Source organism: Monodelphis domestica, chromosome 1, assembly GCF_027887165.1.
Source record: "Monodelphis domestica isolate mMonDom1 chromosome 1, mMonDom1.pri, whole genome shotgun sequence".
NCBI classification, from domain to species: Eukaryota; Metazoa; Chordata; class Mammalia; order Didelphimorphia; family Didelphidae; genus Monodelphis; species Monodelphis domestica.
Genome location: NC_077227.1, coordinates 163,758,463 through 163,783,233, shown reverse-complemented (window position 1 = coordinate 163,783,233; position 24,771 = coordinate 163,758,463). Strand labels below are relative to the sequence as shown.

Here is a 24,771-nt window from a genome sequence, read left to right as displayed (position 1 = left end):
ATTTCTATGACCTACTTTTTACCCATCAGGCAGGCAAAAATGACAAAAGTAAAAAATGATCAATGTTAGAGAAACTTTGAAGGCAGGTACATAATAGTATGCTTTGGTGGAACTATAAATTATTGGGCCAGCTATTTTGGAAGGACATTTGGAAGTATGCCCAGAAAGTTTCCAAACTGTTCATATCCTTTGACCCAGATAAACCACTGCTGGGTCTATAACCTGAAGAAATTAAGAGACGAGATCTATATGTACAAAAATATTCATATGTGCTCTTTTTAATGGGAGTCCCAAACAGGAAACTTATTTTTTTTTTTAAATTGAGGAATGACTAAAGAAATTATGGATTATGGGTGTAATAGGGTAGTATAGTTGTACCACTAGAAATGATAAAATAGACTGGGAACTGGGAAGATTTTGGTAGTGACCATATTATAGAGACAACTTTGAAAGACTTTAGAGCTCAGATCAATATAATAAAAAACCAAGAGTTCAAAAGAATAATGATAAAACATTCCATTTGCCTCTTAATAAACAATGAACTTAAAATTCAGGAAGTTATTGTTTTCAGACATAGATAACATTAGTGGCAAATTGTTTTGCAAGACAATGTATGTGGCATAGTGGATAGAATGCTGAGCCTGGGGTCAGGAAGACTCATCTTGCTGACTTCAACAAGCTGTATGACCTTGGGCAAGTCTCTTAATTCAGTTTACTTCAGTTTCCTAATCTGTAAAATGAATTGGAGAAGGAAATGGTAAACCATTCCAGAATCTTTGCCAAAAAAACCCTAAATGGGATCACAAAGAGTTGCACACAACTGAAACAAAACAAAACAACTAAACAAGTGTACATGTATATATATAATATATATAATGTATATATGTATTGAGGGATTAAAAAAATTGCTTAGTTGGGTGGGCAGCTGGGTGGTTCAGTGGATTGGGAGCCGGACCTAGAGAGGTCAGAGCTTCAAATGGCCTCAGACACTTCTTAGTTGTGTGACTCTGAGCAAGTCACTTAACCCCCATTGCCTAGCCCTTATCACTCTTCTGCCTTGGAACCAACACACAGTATTGATTCTAAGATGGAAGGTAAGGGTTTAAAAAAAAGCTTAGTGGGAGGAAAGAAGATAGGTTGTAAAAGGGTCAGACTAATTTTGAAATGCTTAAAATAAATAAGCAGAGCTATTAAAAGCATATAAACACTTAAAAGACAGAATTCAAGTCTTATTCAGTCCATCAACTTTTTTGGACCTATATTACATGTAGAGTAATGGGAATGTATTTAGTTGTTTAAGGTAGTCCTTGCCTTGAAGGAACTTAAAGTCTAATGGAGGACTAGAAGAAAACAACTCTATAAATTACTATAATTCAGAGTAGAATAGAAGTGTCATAAGATAGGCATAGCATTTTATGATCTTTTGCAGGTGAAACAACTTTTAGGACAGCAGTGTGGTTTAGTAGAAAGAGCACTGTATTTGGAGCCAGGAAATCTGGGTCTAAATCCTGGCTTTCCCATTTTGGCCTGTAACTAGCAATTCCAGTTCCTGGTGTAAGCAGCACAAAGGGCTTCCTCAAATTCGCTTTTTAATTAAATTTCAGGTAAGAGTATATAGAGAGCCATTAGGCCTTGGTACACAGGTTCCCATGGAAAGAGAGAACAGGACTTAAGATATCTGAGGAATGGGATACTTGCACTCATATGTGGAGATTCTGGGATACCTGAGGCTACTGATGTAGAGGCTGCCTTGGGAGTGGAAGATTGGTGGAAGGGAACTGCATTTAGGGTGATTTCCCTTCCAACTTCTTGGTGGTGAGTAGTTTCTTATTTTAATTATTTAGTCTTATTATCTAGTTGCTAGGGTCAATTGTTTCTGTCTCCTAAAGGTCTACATAATAAGGCCTGTTAGTATCCATTTGGGATATTCCTAGAGAAAGTTGAAGTGACCTCTATCAGTATTATTGCCCTTGCCACTAACTCATTGATTTTCTGACCTTGGGCAATGCATTTACATTCTTAGCCTCAGTTTTCTCATCTGTGATTAAGCAGGGGCAATATTATACTTGCATTATCTAACTTGATTAGAAGGCCAAGAGGAAAGTACTTCTTGGAGGCTAAAATATGTCATAAAGATGTAAGCTGCTATTATTGTGAAAATTTCATGATAAATATGGATGAGGAAATAAGAGACTTCATGAAAGATTTTATTAGATTTTGGAGGATAGTTGGAATTTATTTTGTGATATATAAAAATATGAATGACAGAAAAATATATTTTATTGTGAATAAATTGGCAACAAACATAATTTTTTTAGAAGTTACTAAAAATTTGATAATTTAGGGCATAGTGGAAAAGAGAATTGAACTCAAGAGTCAGAAACCTTAAGGCTTTGCTGTGCCATTTAGTGTTTGTTTGAATTTAGCATAGTGCCTAGTAAGTACATGCTTATTGTCTGACCTTGGGCAAGTCACAATGTCTCTGGCCTAATTACAGCTATGAAACAAATAAGCAAATGATAAGGAATCTAATAATCTTAAATAATATTCAGCATTTAGCAAGGTAGAAACAAAAGACTTAATGGACAGCAAAAAAGCAAAAATAATTTTGTACTGTGTCCCCTTTTAGATCTGTGTGAATTTGTACTGCTTCTGTGCCTTCCTTTTTTCTTCTCTCCTCTCTTCCTTTCTCTCCTTTTCTTTCTTTCCCTTTCTGTCTCCTATTCCCATTCCTTCTTCCCTTTTCTTCCTTTCCCAGTCATGATATTGTCAACTCTATTTCTAAAAAACCCAAGTTTACCCCTTTGTCCTTTAGGAACTTGCTTTGAGGGAAGCCTCTGACTGACCTGAGTGACTTGACTGACCCTACCACTGTTCTGAACAATAAACTTTGAGGTACTTAATGATCCCAGTTTAGATAAGATTTTTAGTCTTTCAAGCCTTAGGTATCCTTGTTTAGTTTTAAAAGTTTATCAACTTTAACCCAATATAGTCCAGCTCCTGGCTGAAAACATCTTTTTATAGCTTAGTACAAAGCATCAACCTCTTCCTGTCAGTCAAGCCCTGGGCTCCTTCCTTCCTTGTATCCAATGTAGAGCTAGTCAATCATTCTTCCCTTCTCTTGTTCTCCCCAAAGGAATATAAGACCCCCAAGTTCTGTTACTCTTTGGAGAATCATCTTTGGTGGCGATTCTCTCAGAGACACTGTTCCCAAAGTCTTTGGCTCCATGTGCTTGACTCTATGTGGTGGCTGAATATTAAGAACTTGTCTCTTACCTGATTAAAGATTTGTTTTTTCTGACCATCTTAGTGGTTCTGTGTTTTTACAAGTTAACAATATCAAAGATATTGTACTCCATGATTCCTCAGGGAATGCTTATTTGAAAATTGGTTCATATTTGTTGATTAACATTAATAATATAAGAAATCTTTTCTCTATCACTCCTGAGATCAGCCACAGGGATGTTTTGTGAGAGGACACAGTTGCTTTCAGATAATCAGTCTAAAGTTTAGGGAGACATTCCAAAGAGTTTAGCTTTCTTTTTAGCTGAGGCTGACAACCCTCATAGAGAGTGGAAAGGTATGTGGAAGCTTGCTTACTAGGGAAGAAACATGTACCTGCAGCTAACTTCTAGAAGGGGAGGGGATAATGCCAACAAATGGCTCATGGAATACTTAAAATTACCCTGCTTGCCATAGGTTGTAAGCTCTTGGCCTATGTGGTACTTGGGAGTTATCTCCTACTATTCCTTCCTCTCATGAAATAAAATAGTAGCTATATATGAACTTAAAGTCTGAATTGAAGTAATCAAATTATTTTAACACAGGTAAGGTCTGTTTTCCTTTAGGGTATTTCTAGACATCAAACAATTATGAAAAAATAAAATGAACTGCAGGAATATATATATATATATATATATATATATGTCCCCTTTTTAGGTGTTACATTAGTTTTGACTTAAATGATTTAAAAAATAAATTTTGTTTGTGGGTTTCATTTCTTCTTGTTTCTTTGCCTTTCTATAGACAAATAAAATGAAGAATGGGGAAAATATTTTTGGGCTATTTGATACAGTAGGGTTGAGAAATATTTAACCTTGTATAGAAATAGTTTTTATTTTATCTACTTGTAATAAAGACTTAGTCGTTTTGTATATATCACTATGGAAAAGTCCAATGTGTAAAGTTTCAGATGTACTGGACCAATTTAAGGATGATTTTTTTTGGCTCTACAAAATAATCCACCAAAGATTTCCTTTAAAGGCACAGCTCTACCAATGTATTTATAGTTTATAAGCATTTGTAAATTATTGCTTTACAAAGTTAATTTGAAATACTTTTCTAAGAAAGAACACTAATTTGTAGTGCATATAATAGCAAGAAGTTTTATATACCTGAGACTGTAAAGGGTTAAAAATTACTCTTTACATATGTACTTTTTGTAACAAGAGTACTTATAATGTATTCCCTTTAGAACTTTCTTTGATTTGTAATATAAATTTTTATATATTAATGTTACTTTCTATTAATTGTTATTTAGAATAGTATCCTTTAATTTAAATAGTAGTAAATTTGAGACAATATAAGAAAATTTAATCTTGTGTCTGAAATTCTCTAGTTATTAAACTATTTAACAATGAAGAATTTTGTACATAATGATCTGCCAGACTGTTTTCTTTACCAGCATTGTACAATTTTCAACAACATTCTGTATATGTTAAATAAGTATACATGATAGTGATATCTCTTGTATCTCTTTGTGCTGTGGAATTTTTTTCAATTCCTCAAGTTGAAATTGGGTAGAATAGCATTTCTTGGTTACCACCAGAGGGAGATAGAAAAATTGATATTGTGTGCCCTACTTTTTGCTGTTTGAGTATTCTAATGATATTTTATGTGTTGGAATTCTTAATATTAAGTACCATTTTTGTTTATTCATATTAAGAATAATCATATGTTAAATGTCATAGCTTTATGTGGAAGCTCTATTTTAAAATGATTAGTTCTATGTCTTGATATTTTAGGCTTAAGTTTTCAGTCTAGAATAAACAGACCTATTTTTCTTAATGCAGTCTATTAAACCAGACAGTCTTAGGAGGATGAATGCTTTCTTTAGGATTGATGACCTTTTAGAAAAGTAGATTTCTTATCTTACTTTTGCCATCAAATTTGAATTAGGCATTTCTAGTCTTTTTTCTAAAATGGTAGCAAAAATTATTTTTTCCAACTTGAATGGTAAACCAAATCTTCATTATGATGCTAGCTGAACATGGAATTAACTTTTGAATAGTTATCTTTTTAATTGAACTAGAGAGGTCCTCCCCCCCACCTTCTAATCTTTTAGGTATGCCCCCTGGACACTAAGGCTCATTGATAATTGACCAAAAAAAGATAATTTCTGTGAAATGTAGGGTCTGAGATAATATACAATGGTATATTTTTGATAATTTTGAGTGACTTAGAATAGTTATTTGGGGAGAAAAAGGTATTAAACATTTTTTAAAATTAATTTTTAAAAATCGAATTTATTCATTTGTTTTTCAGTTGTGTCTAATCCTTCTGGACCCCATTTGGGGTTTTCTTGGCAAAGTTACTGGAGTAATTTGCCATTTCCATATCCAGCTCACTTTGCAGATGAGGAAACTGAGGCAAACAGGCTTTAGTTACTTTCCCAGGGTCACACAGCTCTGAAGTGTCTGTCTGAGACTAGATTTGAACTCAGAAAGCTTAGTTGTCTACTGTACTACCTATCTGCTATTTTGAACTTAATAGCAAATAACAAATGGATTTTCCATATAAAACAAAACAAGAAGATTGTTCTTGAAACTGTGGATGTGTATTATATAGCTTGCTTTTCCTTTTAAACATATAAATTCAACATATAATTTTCAAGACTGTCCTGCTTATCTGTGATTCTTTGTATTCTTCCTTCTGTTCCTTGAATGTGTCCTCTTCTTTCCTCTAATACTGCTACTGTCATCTCACTCCTTCAGTAGCTTCTGAAGGTTAATCTTCCTGCCATAAGTCAGTCTGAAATATGATCTGACTAGGTCACCTCCCCTCTCCCACTCAATAAATATTTGTGGCACCACTAGTTTACTTCTTGGATCAAATATAAAACTCTATGTTTGATCTTTCAATGTCCTTCATAACCTGGATCCACTAACTCCTAATTTCCAATTTCTGTTTTGAAATTTTACTTCCTGCCTTGGACCTTATAAAACAGTGTAGCAGGGTTTAGGGATGATACTCTATCAGGGGAGATTGGATAGTCTGTAACATGAATAATCAAAAACATAAGTAATTACTTACAATATATAAAAAAAAATTAACAGCCAGAGTTACTTCTGTACTCTTCAAAAGCAGAAGACATGAAATAAAATACTTATAAATATTATCTTTGACAACTCCTCTTTAGGTACACAGTTCTCTCAGGATGGTAATTCAAATGTCAGGAATTCTCTTTATAATGGCTCTTCATAAAATAAAAATTAAGTGGAGTTCTTTCAGAGAAAAGACTTTTCTCCTTTGACAGTTTCTTGGTCAATAAGTTTTATTAGTCTTTTCTTTCTATGCTTCACAAGCTTCTCCCATTAAAGATACAGTAATAATTATTAATGATAGAGGCTATTGATGCTGGTGTCACATTGGTAACAATATTGAGAAACTAACAGTCTGACTTACTGAAAAGTTTTTTTAAAAAATCATTAGTTGAGTAACTATATGTCTGAAAGTAAATTGCTATCAAAATAAGCCCTCTTAGATCTGCTTTAATGAGAAGCTAAACATTTATTCAGTTTATGAGCATTTATTAAGGGCCTACTATTCGCTAGGCATTGTATCAGGTTCTAGAGATAGAAATATATATTTGAAATATTCCCCATCCTTAAGGACCATAGAAGTAACATTTATACATATAAATAAATTTAAAATATGTGCAAAGAAAATGTAAAATAATTTAGTAGTTAGGGGTAGGCACTATAGGACTCTTGAAGGAAGATAGGGATAGTTATATGTACTTCTGTTAGACAAGAAGTTCATTACAGGAATATGAAGAGGCAAGAAGGTGACATTTGAGAGATGTTGCAAAGATGAAATTAACAGGCTTTGACAACAGATTGGGTATGGAGGGATGATAACCAGCGAGGAGTCCAAGATGATTCCCTGGTTGCAAACCAAGGGTCTAGGTCTCTAGGAGGATACTATTGCCCTCTATAGTAATAAAGAAGGCAACTCATTTCCTGCATTGGTATCCATATAATTGAGAGACCTAGAGTAAGACCCTACCTTAACATTTGGACCTCCTGTGCAAAGTTTATGGTAAGACATGCTAAATCTTAGACTGGTATGAAAGTGTGGATCTATTAGATCTTTATCATCAGAATATCCATATCAATGTGATCATAGATCTGTTGAGATACTGAGTTGTTTTCTTTTTGGTTTTGTGATTTTATGAGTTGTGTGTACAAACTGCCTCCAATTCTGCCTGAGACATTGAGGTCAAACAATTTACTCATTGTCATCTAACTAGCATGTGTCAGAGACAGAACTAGGATCCAAGTCTTCTTGACTTCAGTGCTGATTGTTTCCTTTACCATACACTGCCACTTACTGAATTTAAGAATGGTTTCTTTGTGTCCTAAAATAAACTTGTTACTTATCTTCTATTATGATCTTAGACTTGGTTTATAACTTTGATTTAAAGGTGTTATGGATATATATATATATATGTATATATATATATATACAGACACATGTGTCTATATATACACATACATATCTATACATATGTAAAAATACTTATAAAATTTGTCATTCTACCTGTCAGAGTTTATCTGTTTGAGTCTTCTAAATTTTTTAGGATGACAAAATATGAAGAATTATTGTTATCTGTTATCATTTCCCTGTTCTCTATACTCAAAACCTTAGAGTTATTTTGAATCCTCTTCTTTTATATCTCACATTCAGGTTTTAAACAATTTACTTCAGAATCATCTGTTCTTTTATAATTTTAGTAGCTCATTTACTAGTCTACAACCAAATCACCTAATAAAGAGACATGTTTAGGATGGGGAGAGATTAAATTCAGGGAGAATGCTTGGTAGATTTTAAAAAATTGGTAGTTTTGGAGTCAGAATTTGATTCAAATACCAGATCCATTTCTTAAGTGCCTTTGTGACTTTGAATCAGAGTGGATCCCAATTTCCTCATCTGTAAAATTGGACTTGATAACCTTTAAAAATCCTTTTAACTCTATAAACATTTAATCCTAAAAGTAGATAATAACCTGCTCAAGGGATAGTGAGGGCCTAAAGTAAGGTGGTGGACAGCAATGTCCAGGTGAGAGATGGAAATGTGTATCTGTAAGAAAAGAATATGACAGTTGTTTTAAGGTACTAAAAGAGCTGTTTTGTGGAAGTAAGAGTAAACTTATTTTACTTGCCCCAGAAGATAGAACTAGGAGCAGTGGTAGAAAGTTGAGAAGAGGTAAACTTGGGCTTTTGGTAAGGAATATATTCCTAACAATTAAAATGATCCAAAAGTAGAATGAGCTGCCTAGGGAAAGACATTTTTATTTGAGATCTTCAGGCAAGGGCTTAATGATCACTTTAAATATTTTTAAAAATTTGTTTGTTACATTAAAAGTCATAGGTAATTTCCTCCTCTCCCTGCCCTTGAGAAAACCTCATTTGATAAAAAGATTATATGTATATAAAATTAGGTCTTGATTGTTTCTGTTAGTTCTTTCTTTGGAGGTGGACATACACAAACCATTCTTAAAACAATATTTATTTTGCTATATGTAATGTTCTACTGGTTCTGTTCATTTCATTCTTAATAATTTCACCTATATTTATCTTTGAATTCCTCCAATATCCATTTACCAAACTCAATCCATTCCACCTCTGATGTATATAGTCTCTTCCATCTTACCTACTACTTTCACAGAATTTTGAATTGAAGGGATTTCTGAAAAAGAAAAATCTTTACTGCAGTTGATCATCCATACAATATGGAAAGACCTACATGAAATTATAGATGATCAATTCTGAAATCCTGTGAGAGTGGTGGGGAGATGGGAAAGACTATATATATCAAAGGTAGAATAGAGAGAGAAATTGGTAAATGAATGTTGGAAGAGTCCAAAGATGAATTTACAACATAAATGTTGGATGATGATGTAATAATTTAGAAGAGGAGTCAAAGGGAGAAGGAACTGAATGATGGGTAATCATAGGGTTTAGAAGTAGAATTTGATTTTTTATATATTGAATTTGTTGCATTGGCAGGGCTAATTAATAAAATAACATCTAATTAGATGTTCAACAGTTAGTAAAGCTACACTGAAGAGAAATATTTGGCAGGCCTCCATATAGAAGTTAAAAGCTATGAGAACAGATGAGATTGCCAAGGAATAGAGTATAGATAAAGCTAATCCAAAAAGAGCCAGCAATGGATTGGTCAAGGTTAGTAGTACATTTCGGAGAGTACATTGTTGTAGATGATCAATGGTGGAGAGAGAAGGTCAGAACTGAGAAAAATCTACTGAAACAAGTCACTTAACCTTATTGGGCCTCAGTTTCCCCATTTGTAGAATAAAAGGTTGGAATAAATGTTCTCTGAGGCATAAATTTTATACTACTTTAATTTGTTTACTAGGAACTTTAGAGTTAGAACATTAAAGGACTTTAAGAAACAGATTGGCATCTTTAATAAAGTAATAGGAATGGTGCTAGATTGCCAGGGACCTAGGAAAGAAAGACTTTATTTTTTAAAAGTTGAGGATTATGAAGGGCAGCTAGGTGGCCTGACACTTTCTAGCTATGTGACTCTCGGCAACATATTGTTTGCCTAGCTCTTGCCTTTCTGTCTTAGAGTTCTTACTAAGACAGAAAATAAGAGTTAAAAAAAAAGATGGAGATAAGAGCTTGTAGATAGAAAGGAATAAGCCATTTTGTGAAGGAAAAAAAATATTTAAAGATTGCTTGCCTTGAAAAGATGTAGGAAGTATTTCCTTTTACATGGGAGTCAAGAAGGCGAGGAATTGTAGATTGTGAAGCTGTTTGAACACCAAACACATCTTTGAGGTAATATAGCTACTTTTGAGAGAGAGAGAGAGAGACAGACAGACAGACAGATAGACAGACATGATAAGACCTGTGTTTTATGAAAATAACTTTGGTGTCTGAGTAGAGGATGGTCTAGAGTAGGGAGAGACAAGTAACCTAATCAGCAGGCTATTGCAATAATCCAAGCACAGAGTATTGAGAGATTGGGCCATGATGCTGTCAGTATCTAACAAGAGAATGAGAATATTTGAGAGATGTCGACTCAACAGTTTTATGGCATTCATTTCTTTAACATATTCTGCTGAGAATTGGGGCCTGTGGGTAGGGAAGGAATTGTTCTGTTCTTGAGAGTAAAAAACATTTAGCATTAACAGTAAAATGGATTGAGTTTTAGATAAATTAATATTAAAGAATAGCATTGAGGACCCATCTGTGCCTATCATGGATTTGTAGTGGAACCAGGTGGCACTTTTAGAAGAGGGATGGGCAGTGGACAATGAGATTTAACTTGCTTGGACCAGGAAGAAATGTGAGGCCAATTGAAGTCTTTGTTGCCTATAGGATAAAAGACAAATTCCTTAGCCTGGCATTTTAGGCCCTCTATAATCTAGCATCCTGTTTTGGTTAGGACTAAAAATCCTACTCCTTCTTACTCCTTACTTTTGAAATTGACCTGTTTTTGCTGAAGACCAGAGGCATTAATTAAATAGTAACTGTGATAGATGATTGAAGATTTTTTTTAAGCCATTAAAAAACTGTCAGTTGTAAAAGGCAGTGCATTATAGAGGAAAGGTCACTGACTAAAGTCAAAGGATATGTTCAAGTCACATAACATTTCTCCCCTTTAGTAATTCTGCATTCCAACAAAATTAGACTACAATTCTTCTTATAACTTGATACTCCCATCTCTTGTCTCCTGTATTAAAAGGAGCTTTCTTTAGTGAGTGGATGTACTTCCCATCTCCTCATTTTAGAAATTTAGAACCCTTGAATCCTTGCCTTTACTTAAGGAGCTGGTCAGGTACTACTGCCCCTTTAAAGACTTCCTTGATCCATCTAAGGCAGTAATGGAGAACCTTTTAGAACTTTTTAGCAAGCTCCTGCCTCCCCCTCATTGCATGCCATGCCCCACTCCTAACTGCATTTGGGGTTGGGGCCAGGGTGAGGAAGGGCTGCAAACTGAACAAGCCAGGGCTGAGCTCTGTGGGGAGGCTCCAGTGCCCCTTTGAGTTCAACAGGCAGAGTCAGTCTTCCAGTTGGCCAAGCCAGGAGCCTGAGTGTGCCTATAAAGAGGTCTCTGTGTACCATCTTTGGCATGCATGCCATAGGTTCACCATCATGGCTCTAAGGTGTCTTTTCTCTTGCTCAGTTTTCCACCTACCACACTTATGTATGTATTGAATTCCTTTAAATAGAACACAAGTACATTGTGTATGTGTAGCACAGTGCTTTGCCAAGTAAGCACTTAAACATGTAAGACTTAAGTCCTTAGTTGCTAAATTTGGAGTAATTACTAAACACCAAGTACTTAAATAATAACAGTAAAATAAAATTAAGAAAGAAAGCCATTTTTTTAAGTCTCAAAGATAAGGAGTGGTAAACTAGAAAGATTACTGACTTTGGAGTCAAAGGATCTGGACAAAACATTTGATCTTTCTATGCCTTAGCTCTATCATCTCTAAAATGAGCCAGGGGACTAGAAAGCCTTTGAGTTTCCTTCCAACTCTTATCATCCTATATTTGTTAGTCATATTCTTTCTTGTTACTCATTTTATCATGTCTTACATTATGCTGGTGGATTTCTGTATTCTAGGTAAGCATGAATACCTCTTGCAATTAAAAAGTCATTTTGCTATATATTTTACTTGTTGTAGTTTCCATACTGTCATATCATACCAGAGAAGACATTATGGTATTAAGCAATAATACATAAGGTTATTAAATTATTCTACAATATAGAACATATATTAAATTATCATAGGAAGGAAATCCTCTTTTAAATAATTAGAAGAAACATTTTTATGAATATGTTCTTTGTCTAAGTGAAAAGAAACAATAAAAGTTTTGTGTATGTAGTAGAATGCTCATTTTTCATTATATTTTGGAGTATTGGATATTTTTGATAAAGTGTTGTGGCATGTACTTTTCATTCTATTTCTTGGCTTTATCCAAGTGGTGTTTTCATGTTTGCTCCCTGTTATTTTCTGAGGGTTGCTCTACTAAATATTCTTCATATTTTAGCTAATGTGTTTCTACTTCTTTTTGTATCTTCCAATGCAGAGTTTTGCACTTAGATGTGTCAAGATAATTTTAGGGTTGTGACGTAAAATCTAGATTTAATTGGTCACCAGGGAAAATCCCAAATAAAATACCCAAGTCAGTCTGGCTATTTATGGTAATTTAATTAATATAGAGGGAACGAATTTAAGGAGAAGGAGGGAAGAGGATATAGGATTTCTCCTGCCTAGTCTGTGCCAGGGGTAGTTTAAAATTCCTGCCTCTAGGTCTCTGAAGATTAGAGGCTTCTAAGGGGATGAAGTTGGAAAAGTAAAGGAGGGAAACTCAGTCAGAAGCTCACCACCGAACTGGACAATAGCTTGTTGCCATGCTAAGATGCCGAAGGCCCAGCACGCTGCTACCAGCCCATTCTCCACCACAAAAGGTGGCAGAGAGAGGAAGTGATCCAAATATATAGATCTTTTACCCTTGTGTCTCCTCCTCTAAATTTTTCCACATCTACCAATCACATCAAAGGTTTTTCTCCAGGACTGCCCATACTTTTAGTTCTCATCTTCTTTTGATTAGATTATATCTTTAGAGTTACTTAACACTTCTTTGTTAAGTTCAGCTTTTGTTAGTTACTTGACCTTTTTGTGATTAATTTAACCTTTATAGATACTTAATACCTTTTTGTATTAAGATCTTAAAATAGACTTAACTTAAAGTTCTAGCTTCACTATAAGGTAAGAGGTAAGAACCTTCATTGTTCAATCAGGAGATTACAATTTTATCTTCCCCTAAAATATGGTCTAAGTAGGGTGGAGTAATTTTAAAGTTCCCAAGACATTCCTGATTTTGTTAAACTAAGTATCTTCATTGTTACAATCAGTAAATAGCTAAATTCAATCTTCATAGATGGCAATTAATTAATATTTGCTAAATTGAGTAGAATACTGTTTTTTAAAGAAATCTTTGCCTTCTGTCTTAGAATCAATTCTGAGTATCACTTCAAGGAAGAAGAATGATTAGGGCTGGAAATGTGGGGGTAAGTGATTGCCCAGTGAATCTGAAGCTAGATCGGAACCTAGGACTTCCTGTTTCCAGGCCTGGCACTCTATCTACTGAGCACCTAACTGTTTCTGAATACTATTTTTTAAAGTTAGAAATACATCTGGGAGCCAAATTTAGTGGAAATTAATTAATTTATTTCTTAATTTTAGCTGATTCTCCATCAAGGTCTATATTGTTTTCTCTACCATATTGCCCTCTCCAAAATACCTACCCTCTCACTTACCTAAAATCTCTCATTGTCTACTGGTTACTTCCCTACTGACTATAAACATGCTCACATCTTCCCTATTCTCAATATACTCAGTTGATGTATCTCCACTATCATCCCATATCTCTTCTCATTTTTGGCCAAACTTTCTCAAAACTTTGTGTCTATAATGGTATCCCCACTTCCTTCCCTCCAACTCCTTTTTAAAAATTTCTGCAGTATGACTTTTGACCTTTTTATTCAATCAAATCATCTCTGACATTTCCAATTATCTTTTAATTGGCAAATCTGATAATCTTTTTCAAATCCTAATCTTTTTTGACCTCTCTGCTGCCTTTGACACTATTGACCACCCTCTCTCCTAAGACCCTTTTCTCTCTTAAGTTTCCATGAAATAAATTGATTCTTGTTCTTCTACCTGTGACTACCTCTTCTCAGACACCTTTGCTGGATCTTCATCCTGGTCATACCCAACAAAGATGGGTATCTCCCAGGCTCTGTCATAGGCCTTTTACTCTTCTCCCTGTATATTATTTGACATGGTAATCTAATCAGCTCCCATGATTTCATCTCTACACTGATAATTCTCAGATCTATTTATCTAGCACCAATCTTTCTCCTAGCCTCTAGATTTGCATCCCCAATTGCCTATTACAGAGGGCAAAGGAGAAAGTATTTATTGTGTCTACTATGTGCCAGACACTGTTGCTAAGTGCTTTACAAATATGTCATCTGAGTCTCATAACAAACAATATTGAGCAATTCTAACAAAGAAAGTGATACTTTAAAAAAAAAATCTCTATTTTGTGATGTAAATGAAGTAATGTGAGGAGAACCACAGTGCAATCTTTTCAAAATCTATTTTAGAATAGACTAAAGGTGAGTGGTTTGGCAAACAGAAAAAAATCATGATTCCCAACTTCTTATTTCCTAGTGTTTATGTTTTATTTATAGATTTCTTTTAGGTGTTCTAGTCAGTTCTTGAAAATATGAGACTTATTAAACTTGAGATCCTTTTGTTTTTATATTCTCTTTTAGGGAAAGATAATCAAGATATGAATATGTTAATATCATGATCAATTTTTTTAAAATGTAGAAGTTAAAAACGTTGCTAACAAGATATAATGTTAAGTGTTTATTGCCAGTATATAAAGTATATAATGCCAGTCCTGTTATTTGCTACATTTGTCACTGAATAATAAGTCATTTAATGTATGTGGCCATAATTTTCTCATCTGTAAATGAGGAAATTGAATTTAAATGACTCCTAAGGATCCTTATATTTCTAAATCCAAAGTCTTGCTTTGGATTAAGTCCTGCTGCAATGCTATGTACAAACCATCTACATGTAGGATAAATAATAAATAATTTATGGAGGAAAGGCACTGGAATCAAGAAGTAAAGAGGTAAATAAAAAAGCAAAGACTTCCTGTAGAAGATGGAATTTTAGTTGGGACTTTAGTTGGAACTTGAAAAAAGCCAGGGAAGCTCAGAGGTGGAGGGAGAATATTCCAGTCATGGAGGAGAGCCAGAGAAAATGCCTGGAGCCAAGGGATGAATCAGTAGACTGATCTATCCTTTCAGAAACAGCCTTTACATTCTCAAATATTCTATGCTCTGGTAGTTTCCCAAAGCACACCACAGACAGACCATGTCATCCCACAACCCCCCATTTAATAAATACCAAAGACTCCCTATCACCTCTAGGATTAAATACAAAATTTTTTATTTGGTATTCAAAGTGATTCATGACTTAGCTCCTCCTTCTGCCCCCAGCACCTTTCCAGTCTTTTTATACTTACACAGCAACCTCATGCACATGCTCTTTGATCCAGTGACACTGGCCTCTTTGTTGTTCCATGAACACTAATTCATGATTATGGGAGGAAGCAAAATAAAGAAATGAATAGATCTATAAAACAAATCATTAAACTAAACTTACCCTGACTGCTGTAGGAAGCTTGTTATCATCACAAGATATCTTGAATCAGATCTTACATAAAAAACATATTTAGTAGTTAACTTTAAAATGGCAGAGGATTCTAAAGCAAGCCAGAAATCTTTAAGCATCTTGATTTACTCAACAGTATTCTTAATACAAGCAAATTTTTAAACTCACTTCCTAGGTTTCTCTGAAATTGAGACATCCATTCAGTTTTAACCTAGAACTGCTACAAGCTAAAACTTCTAAATTAATTTACCAAATATATTTGTCTCTTTGGAGGCTATTAACACATAGCAGCTATTCTGTAAGTGCTATAAAAACTAAGCTACTTAAATTCAAAGACTCTAAGAGGAATCTCTGCAATCTCAAGCCCTGATAAGACCTATATAACAATGTAGGAGACTTAATGCAAACCACCAAAGCAGATCCACAGTTATTTTGTAATTTAGATTTGATTCAACCTAGATTTTCTTTATTCTGAGGCTGGCTTTCTAACCACAAAGCTGTATTGCCTCTTATAAATAAAAGTACCATAACTCAAAAATACATGCCTCCTTGAAAGTAATGGTATAAAGGCACCTTCTTTGAAATTTGTGATTAATAGACCTCATCCTTCTTGACTTCTAAAGCATTTGACATTTTGTTGACCACTCTTTCCTTTCTGGCTACTATCTCTTCCTTGAGTTTTTCTGATCATATTGATTATCTGGGGAATTGCTCACTCACTCTTCATTTTCCTTTGTCAAATTATCATCCATGGCCTGCCCTCTTATTTTGGGTATGCCCCAAGGTTCTGTCCTTTGCTTCTTTCTACAGTTTCTCAGTTGGTGAATGCATTAGCTGTTTAGTATCTCTATACAGCTACTATATCTCTGCATATAGACAAAGATGAAATATATATTCAGCCCTATTCACTCCTTGTAGTATCATATCATCAGCTACTTATATGATATTTTGAATAGATGTCCCCTTGACATCTCAAACTCTCTAAAAAAGAATTCATTATCTGTTCCCCAAAAGTCCCCCAGCCTCCATATTACTGTTGGTAACTAGTACTTTTGATGATGCCACCATATTTCTTGTCACTCAGGTACACAAAGTCCATGTCATCCTGAACACCTCACTCCTTATATAACAAGTTGTCAAGTCTTGTAGGTTTTCCTTTCACAGTACCCCTTATATACATCCCTTTTCTATTCATGCACCTACCACTCTGGTTTAGGTTCTCATGACCCAGAATATAGCAATGTTCTAATTTGTCTCCCTATAGCTAGTCTGGATATGTAGGGTGAGTTAGAGCAAGGAGTCCAGAATTACACCAAGGATGTGTGCCTAGGCAACTGAGAAGATTATAAATAGGGAATGATTTAAGGGGAAAGATAATGGTATTTATTTTGGACATGTTGAATTTCCGACATCTGTGTCCAAGAGACATTTGGAGATTTAGTACTGTAACTCACCAGAGATTTGGATTTGATCTATTATTCTGGGAATCAGCTGAATGGAGATGATACTTAAACCTATTGGAACTGATCAACTGGGATAGTATTGAGAGGAAAGAGAACAGAGCCTAGGCCAGAACCTTACCTTAGAACATCTAAGGTTAGTGAACCTGAGATGAAAAACCATCAAAGGAGACAGAGAAGAAGTCAGACAAATGAAAGTAGAGCTCAGAGCACTATCACTAAAAACTAGTGGAAAATATTTAGAGGGAGAAGGTGATTGACAGCATCAAGTACTATACTTAAGTCAAGAAGAATCAAGAATGAGGAAAGACCATTGAATTTGGCAATTAAGAGGTAACTTTGGAGAGGGCAGTGCCAGTTGAATGAATGCTGAGTTTAGAGACTAGATTGAAAAGGGTTAAGAAGAGAATAAAAGAAGTAAAACTGCAATTAATGTTTTACTTCTTTAAAGGTCAAGTTTAGTCCCAGAGGAAGGGATTTATAAGATACAAATATGCAAGTGAAGATTTGTAAAAGCTGATGTGAGTATATTGCAGGCAGTAGGAAAGAAGCGATTAGATAGGAGAATAAAGATAAGAAACCCAGGATAATAGTAGGAGTAGTTTTCTGAAAAAGTTGAGATAAGGTGATGGGGGTGGGTGGTGCTAGGACATAAGTAAAGAGATTTGCCTTGGCTAGGAGAAGGGTTACTTCTTTACCTGAGACTAGCAGAAGGAAGTAGTAGAGTAATATAAGTAATGTGAGATGAGGAAGAGAAGAAAAGGAGCTCTTGCTGAAAGTTCTCTATTTTTTCAGTGAAGTATAAAGAAAAAAGGGCCTTGGCTGAGAAGGAAGGTGGTGGTATTCCAAGGAAAACTTAAGGGAAGAAAAGAAAGTTTGATACTGCTGATTTGGAGAGTAAAATAGTCAATCAGAAAGGAAGAGGATGTTTGCCTTGTTGTCAGTGAAGGCCCAGTCACATAGTTTTGTAATTTTCTCTAGTTCTCTTCAGAAAGATATAAACATAAAGTGGGAAGATGGTGAATATAATCTAGGTTTGGGGCTTGTCAGGGTGTGATTGGTGATAGGATAAGGGGATAAAAGAATTGAGGGTAGAGGATAATATAGAATTGATTTGAGTTAATTTATAGTTGAGATAGGGAATAGAGGAAAGTATATTCAAGTGTAGGAGTGACAGACTAGGAAAGAATTGAAGGGTGAAGGGAGTAGAAGTCATGCGTGATATATATGGAAGACAGAATTAGGAATCATAAGGCATAGGGAAAGATGGACCATAGAAAATTATGATCAGATAAAATAATATTAGTTCAAGGGTGTGACAATAAAAAGGGGACAGTGATAGCACTTATCTTCTAGGGCTGTTGTGAAGATCAAATGAGTTAATATTTGTAAGTCATTTTGCAGAACTTAAAGTGTTATAAAAATGTTACCTATTATATAATGACACATAAAAAGGAAGCTGAAAATGGGTTGGGGAGTTGGGGAGGGAACCTGAAATATTTAGGATGGGGGCATGATAGAGAAATGTGGACCTTTAGGGTGAATCCTGAAAAGAAATGAAAATAGCTTGAGCATCTTCCTCAATCAGAGGGAGAGACTGCAGGGATAAAGGGTACTTCCAATTTTTGAAATAGACTTGGGGGTATATGTTGAAGACTCTCCTGTGAAGGCAGGAGATGCAGAGGAGAGGAAAAATGTGAGCTCTCATTAAGGGAAGAAGGAGAATGTCTTAGAGTGTAGGTAATCAATGGGAACTGGATTAGGTGAAAATTTGGATAGTATCAATCTTAAAGGTATATTCTATACACAAAAAATGTTAAAACAAAACATTCTTCAGTGGATATTTTACAAAAACTTTAAACAGGATTTAGTAATTTAGTTTGTAACTACTGTTACATTCTGATAGGAGACTGAGAGATTTCAGAATGTAAAACAATTTGTAGGACTGCTAATTAGGCAGTTTACATTTCACCTCAGCACTATTCAAACTATTCTGGTAAAATGACTAGATTTGGGTGAGCACTTTCATTCAATAAATCCACTCCTTGCTTTGCTTTTCTGCTCACAGGGCCTCTGGGCCTCTTGAACCCAACAAAGGTTGTCTCCAAGCCCAAACATACCTATCTCTGGAATAAGTCTTACTGAGAAAAGGAAACAAAAAGAAGAGAAGGTAGAGCCTAAGCATAAACTCATCTGAGGCTGGTATCAGGATGGGGTAGGGGGTGGGGGGATACAGTAGATGTAGAAAGAGTGAGGACACTGACCCACTAATTACACTTTACCGGAGAGTTAAAATAAAGATTCTTTTTGTTATAGAAGAAAGAATACCAGCCCAAATATTTAATTATTTGACATTAGACAACTATATCCTTTGCTCCTAAATCCTAATAGCAAATTCTTTTCTGTTCCCTCCATTTATTTCTTATCTCCCAAGAGGCATTGGTTCCAATATTTCCTAATCTGTTTCTATTCAATCTGGAGAAAACTGTTTGGGAGGATGAATTTCCCTAAATCCTGAGGAGGTAGGATGATGTTCAATGCTTCTTTCTATTCCTCTGTTACAAAAGACTTTAGATGGCAAAGAGAGATTTGTTTTCAGTCCTTTGTGGTATTATTACCACAGATATACACAGAACATTAGAAATGGTTTTATATTCCCTTAGAGTACCTTTATATGTGTAGGTCCTTTTAATTGTTTTCACAACAGCATCCCTCAATCTATATTGTTTCATAGACTTATATATAATATTGTCTTCTTTGCCTCCTATTTCTGGGAGAGTATGTCTGGGCTTCTTAGACTAAAGAAAAAGTTACTTTAAGTTCTTCCAGATTTTTGCTTGAAGAACAATCAAATAGTCCTAAATGAAACAGAATCATCTTTTAGTTCAGCCAAAGCGTATTCATTTTGGTTTCTCACATGAACCTATAATCATCCTTTCAAAATAATGACTTTTCAGACTGGATATACCTATCTATTAGAGAATGAATGGTAGGGAGTAACATTTTTCCTCCTTCTTTTTGGTTGTAGTACAGCTTTTAATTGACATTATAAACAACTGTACTATAATGATTGTTTGCCTCTTCCTATAGACATTAATGATTCTACAAATGGAACTTCAGCTTTTTGAGAATACATAAATTATTATCAAACTGTTTTAGAAAAAAAATAGGTATGGGGAAAAAAAGATTGATTTTTTAAAAAACCTAGTATGATACAGGGTTTTATAGGATAAAAAATATTTTATGGGTATTTTAGATCAGGATATATGCTAGACCTAGGTTTAAAGTCAGGATTTAGAGAGATTAAGTCAATGAGATGCAGACAGTATTTAAAAAGAAAAGCCCTAGTGTCTTACTAAATAAAAACAGTAGGGAATGAATGGGTGGTTTAGGTTCTCTAGATTATACCAGTGGGAATACACCCAGCTCAAAAACAGTAGCCCCATAAGAATAAAAAGTTTACCAGGTCTGAAGAATTATACCCTTCTTGACAATGGTCAAAATTTTTCTTGTTCAAGGTTTTCATGACTGAAGACAATAAACTTTTTATTAAAATCTATTGGGGCTCAAAATTTAGGTAGAACAAATAATGTCCAAGACTAGGGACTTTAATCTCATTTAGTGTTATAGGTTTGGGTGGGAGAGTAGGGATCTTTTATTTTTCCTAAAATATTTTATTTATAGTCTTATTATATGAATAATGTTTAATGGAATTCTTGTTCAATTAGCTTATTCTGTTTTCTCAAATAAATAGAAGAAATTTGACTTTCCACAGATAAACTACTCAGAGGTCATGATATCAACCAAGGCAAAAAAAAGTGGAGACTGAGTACTCAGTTAAATTTAAATTACTTGAAAGAGTAACCTATTTGCTTAAAACTGTTAATCGTGATGTGGTCTATTTAATGTTTTGACAGTGCTTCTGGCTCTTCTCATTTAGCATGTTGGGAGACAGACTGGCAGCAGTAGTAAGCTGAAACCTGGTTGTATACAGAATGAGATTCATACTTGGAAAGGAGAAAAATTGGAAGTGAAAGCATGTGCTTTTTCTAAATTAAAGTCTGACACATTTTGGTTAAAATAGAATTTAATGCTCTGTTTGTAGGTCTCTGTAAATTTAAAGATATGTGATCATCGTGGTAGAACTCATTTTTAACATCATTCTGTGAATAACTGAACTCATTTCTTTTTAAAAATATTGATATTTTTGTTTTCATACCACTGTAATTTCACTGAAGTAAATAAATAATAAAATATTTTCAGCAATGTTAAAAAAAGAAAAAGACAGTTTAATTACTGCTACATTATTATTCCTGTATCACAGAGGACATAGATTTATTTTCTGCCTCTTTGTGGCATGACTAATATGCCTTCACTTTCCTCCATCATAATAAAGGTTTCACGAAGGTAGAGTGTGTTAATATTTTTGAAATATGCCAGTGCTTGGCATATAGTCAAATGAACCCTTAATAAATGCTTGTTTATTTGATTTGACTTTGCATCAGCTATAATAAGTCTGATCGTGCATCTCTGTATTCTTCATATTTGTTATTTTTTACAGTACAATAACGCTATTACATTTATGTACCATGTTTTATTTAACCATCTTTATTTCTAGGCCATACTACTACAAAAAATGTAGCAATAAACATTTTGTTGTATGTGTTACCTTTCTTTCTATCTTTGACTTTTTAAGGACATTTGCTTGGCAGAGAGGTTTCTGAGTCAAAGGGTGGTAGTCATTTTTTAAGCATAATTCCAAACTGCTTTCCTGAAAGGTTGGACCAATTCAGTTTTCCCAAAATTATATTCCTATGCCTGTCCTTTCACAGTTCCTCCAGCTAACTATTCCTATCTTTTGCCTTCATGACAGTTTTCTGGGTATGCAATGAAACCTCAAAATTGTTTTGACATTTCTCTTTATTATTAGTGATTTACAGCAGATTTTCATATGACTAATTTACATTTCTTCTTTGGAGAACTGTTCAATCAACAAATATTTATTACTTGTTCATTGATAAAATCCGTGTTCCTTAACCACTTATCTATTGGAGAATGGCTCTTGATGTATTTATTTATCCTATCTCTATATATTTTACATTATATATCTGCATATGTACCATAAAATAAAATAATATATATGTTGAGCTTATATAAGATGCATATAAATATAACATTTTACATATGTAAGATATTGTTGTTTAGTCCTTTTCAGTAATGTCTGACGACTTCATTTAGGGTTTCCTTGGCAAAGATGCTCAAGTGTGTCTTTTCCTTCTCCAGTTCATTTTGCAGATGAGGAAACAGAGGAAAACAGGGTTAAGTGATTTGGCCAGGGTCACATAGCTTGTAAGTATCTGAGGGTAGATTTGAACTCAGGAAGAGGAGTCTCCCTGACCTGAGGACTATCAACTAGCTGCCCCATGTTTAAAAGAATATGTTGTGTATCAGAACCTTGCCATAATTTTATTGCTCCTTAACCCTCATTAATTAATACCTTCCCTTATTCTAGTGACATTGAGTTGTATTCATGAAAAAGTTTTTCAATTTTGTGAAATTGAAGTAATTTATGTTTTGATCATCTATCTCTTATTTGGTCAAGATTTCTCTTAGTTGATCAAGGGCTCTTAAAAGTTGTTTTTTATGGTTTGCCCTTTAATATTAGATTACATATACATTTAAAGCTGCTAAAAGACAAATGTCTTTTAGCAAAACCTTCAGATTGCCAGTTAGGTTTTGGCATGTTTCTCAGCAGCAAATTTTTGCATATGCTTGCCTTTGTCCCTAGTAGGATCTAAAATGTGTTACTCAGAGGAAAAGAATGCACATATATATCTATATATAAATATATGTTCATGTATATATTTAGCCACTTCTTTCTAGCACTCAGCTGTCAAGTACTATAGAATCCAAAATAGAACCGGACCATTGTGACTACATTTTCTTAGCAGAGTAATTCAGATCTAGTCATTACTGCCTGGTCATTCCAGTGTCTTTGTTGCAGACTGAAAGCAGCTGGATGCTGATATAGTTGTGCAGGATTTTCCAAGTTCCTTCCTGAAAGAGATTGCCTGAAAGGCTACAAATAGAGAATAAGAGGAGGAGTTAAGGTACCTGCCTTAGGGCTGTTCTTAATCAAGTATAGTGCTAGGGGAGAGATATTTTTCAAGCAGTTATGAAGTCTGAGGAAGATCCTGAGGAGGAAGAAAATATTGTTAGGGGTCCAAGCTGAGCATACAATGTAGCAAGATGAATGTCAAACTGGAAACATTATAAACCAAGTTCTTAAACCTTTGGTTAGAAGTTTTAGCCAAGGACTTGTTTTATGTGAATAGCTGAGGTTTGTAAGTTAGAGAACTACGTAGTTTACTGCTGGCAACAAGGAGCTTCAGTTCCTCTTTATGATGAGCTTTTGGCTTTCCTGTTCTGCTAAAAACAGGGTAGGTATCCCCATAGCTTAGTTTAACAAAAACTGTATAAGATTTTCTTGTCTGATTTATTTCATACTATGTTATGAATGCTTGTTAGTTTGTTTTATTTTCAATCTGATTTAGCTGATGACAGCCAAAGTTATTATCAGCAAAAGTTTTTTACATGTTTGTGCAAGTACAAAAAAACTTAACACAATAATCACTTGCTAAAAATGAATTATTTTGTATTTTGTAACCACTATCAGTAATTAACATTTTGTTTAGTTGTGTTAATAGTAATTGACCGTCAAATGATATTCTGATACTAAATGGAGAATGCTACATTTTGATTTTTATAAAGAAGTTCTAATTAATCTGTTTAATTATTTAGAAGCCCCTACTTTCTATTCCAGGAGATTTATTATAATGTTCATATTAATTTAAATTTGTTAAACCAGCTTTTCCTATTTAAAGCAGATTTTATTTGTAGAGGTCAGAAGAGTACTTAATCACTGGAACTGACTTCTTCCTACTACTTGCCCCTAGGGCTTATGTTTGGAGAAATAAGACAGTCTGTAAACAAAATATATGAAGTTGAGTCAGTTGGAGAATATTGTTTAGAATAAATGGATTTATGGCTGAAGTCTTTTATGTTTAAATATGTATTGTTAAAGTAATTTTGGTTATTGGATTTGATTTTTTTATCTTTATAGAATCTAACATCTTTACTGTATTGGAATTAATCAAGTTTAAGGTGGAGAACAGATATCTAGATAGATTAGAGAAATAGCACTTCTTTAGAGTAACATGTAACAAACAGTGTTTTAGGTACATTTATTAAAGTTTAGAAGACCACAGTTCCACCGATTTGACCAGCATATCTCTAATAATTCATCTCCTGGTAGTTTCGGTTTGATGGGGAAAGATCAAAGTTTTAACTTAAGAATAGTTATTTTAATGTTTTGTTCCAACCACAACTAATAATACCACTATATGATAAAAGTTAGTAGGAGGTGTAAGCCTTTACTGGAATTCTCCATAGTAACATAACTTTCTCCTTTATTCTCCTTTTAAAATTAATGTGCCTAAGTAGGCTTCATTTGATTTTTCTAGTTTATAGACATAATAGATTTATATGTGTCAATGCATAAAGAAAAGAGTAAATAAAATAGCTTGAATGTTGTGAACAATATTAATTCACTTTGATTTTTATTATTAGAAAAATGACATTTTGAAATGTGTATAGCTGCCTGTTGCAAATATTCCCAAAATTATGTAACCAAAAAAAAAAGGAAAATTTTAATGCGTTACTGAAACTTATTGCATTTGTCTTACAATGTACCTAAGCTGTTTTCCTATGAGAAGATATGTAGATGTTTAT

The 24,771-nt window shown here is 34.1% G+C and overlaps 1 protein-coding gene across 4 annotated transcripts in view; it reads left to right on the top strand.

Annotated features, from left to right (window-relative positions):
• Window positions 1–24,771, top strand: part of UACA (uveal autoantigen with coiled-coil domains and ankyrin repeats) — an 88,681-nt gene that overhangs the window by 12,221 nt on the left and 51,689 nt on the right. Inside the window, exon 1 of one of the 4 annotated variants that reach the window (XM_016427582.2) lies at window positions 22,884–23,090. The exons of 2 other annotated variants lie outside the window; for them this stretch is intronic. Coding sequence is in view for 1 of the 2 variants with exons in the window: in XM_001377333.4 (XP_001377370.3) it covers window positions 23,382–23,420 (39 nt within the window). In the remaining variant the exon portion in view is untranslated. One more of the 4 variants, XM_001377333.4, reaches the window with a different exon arrangement.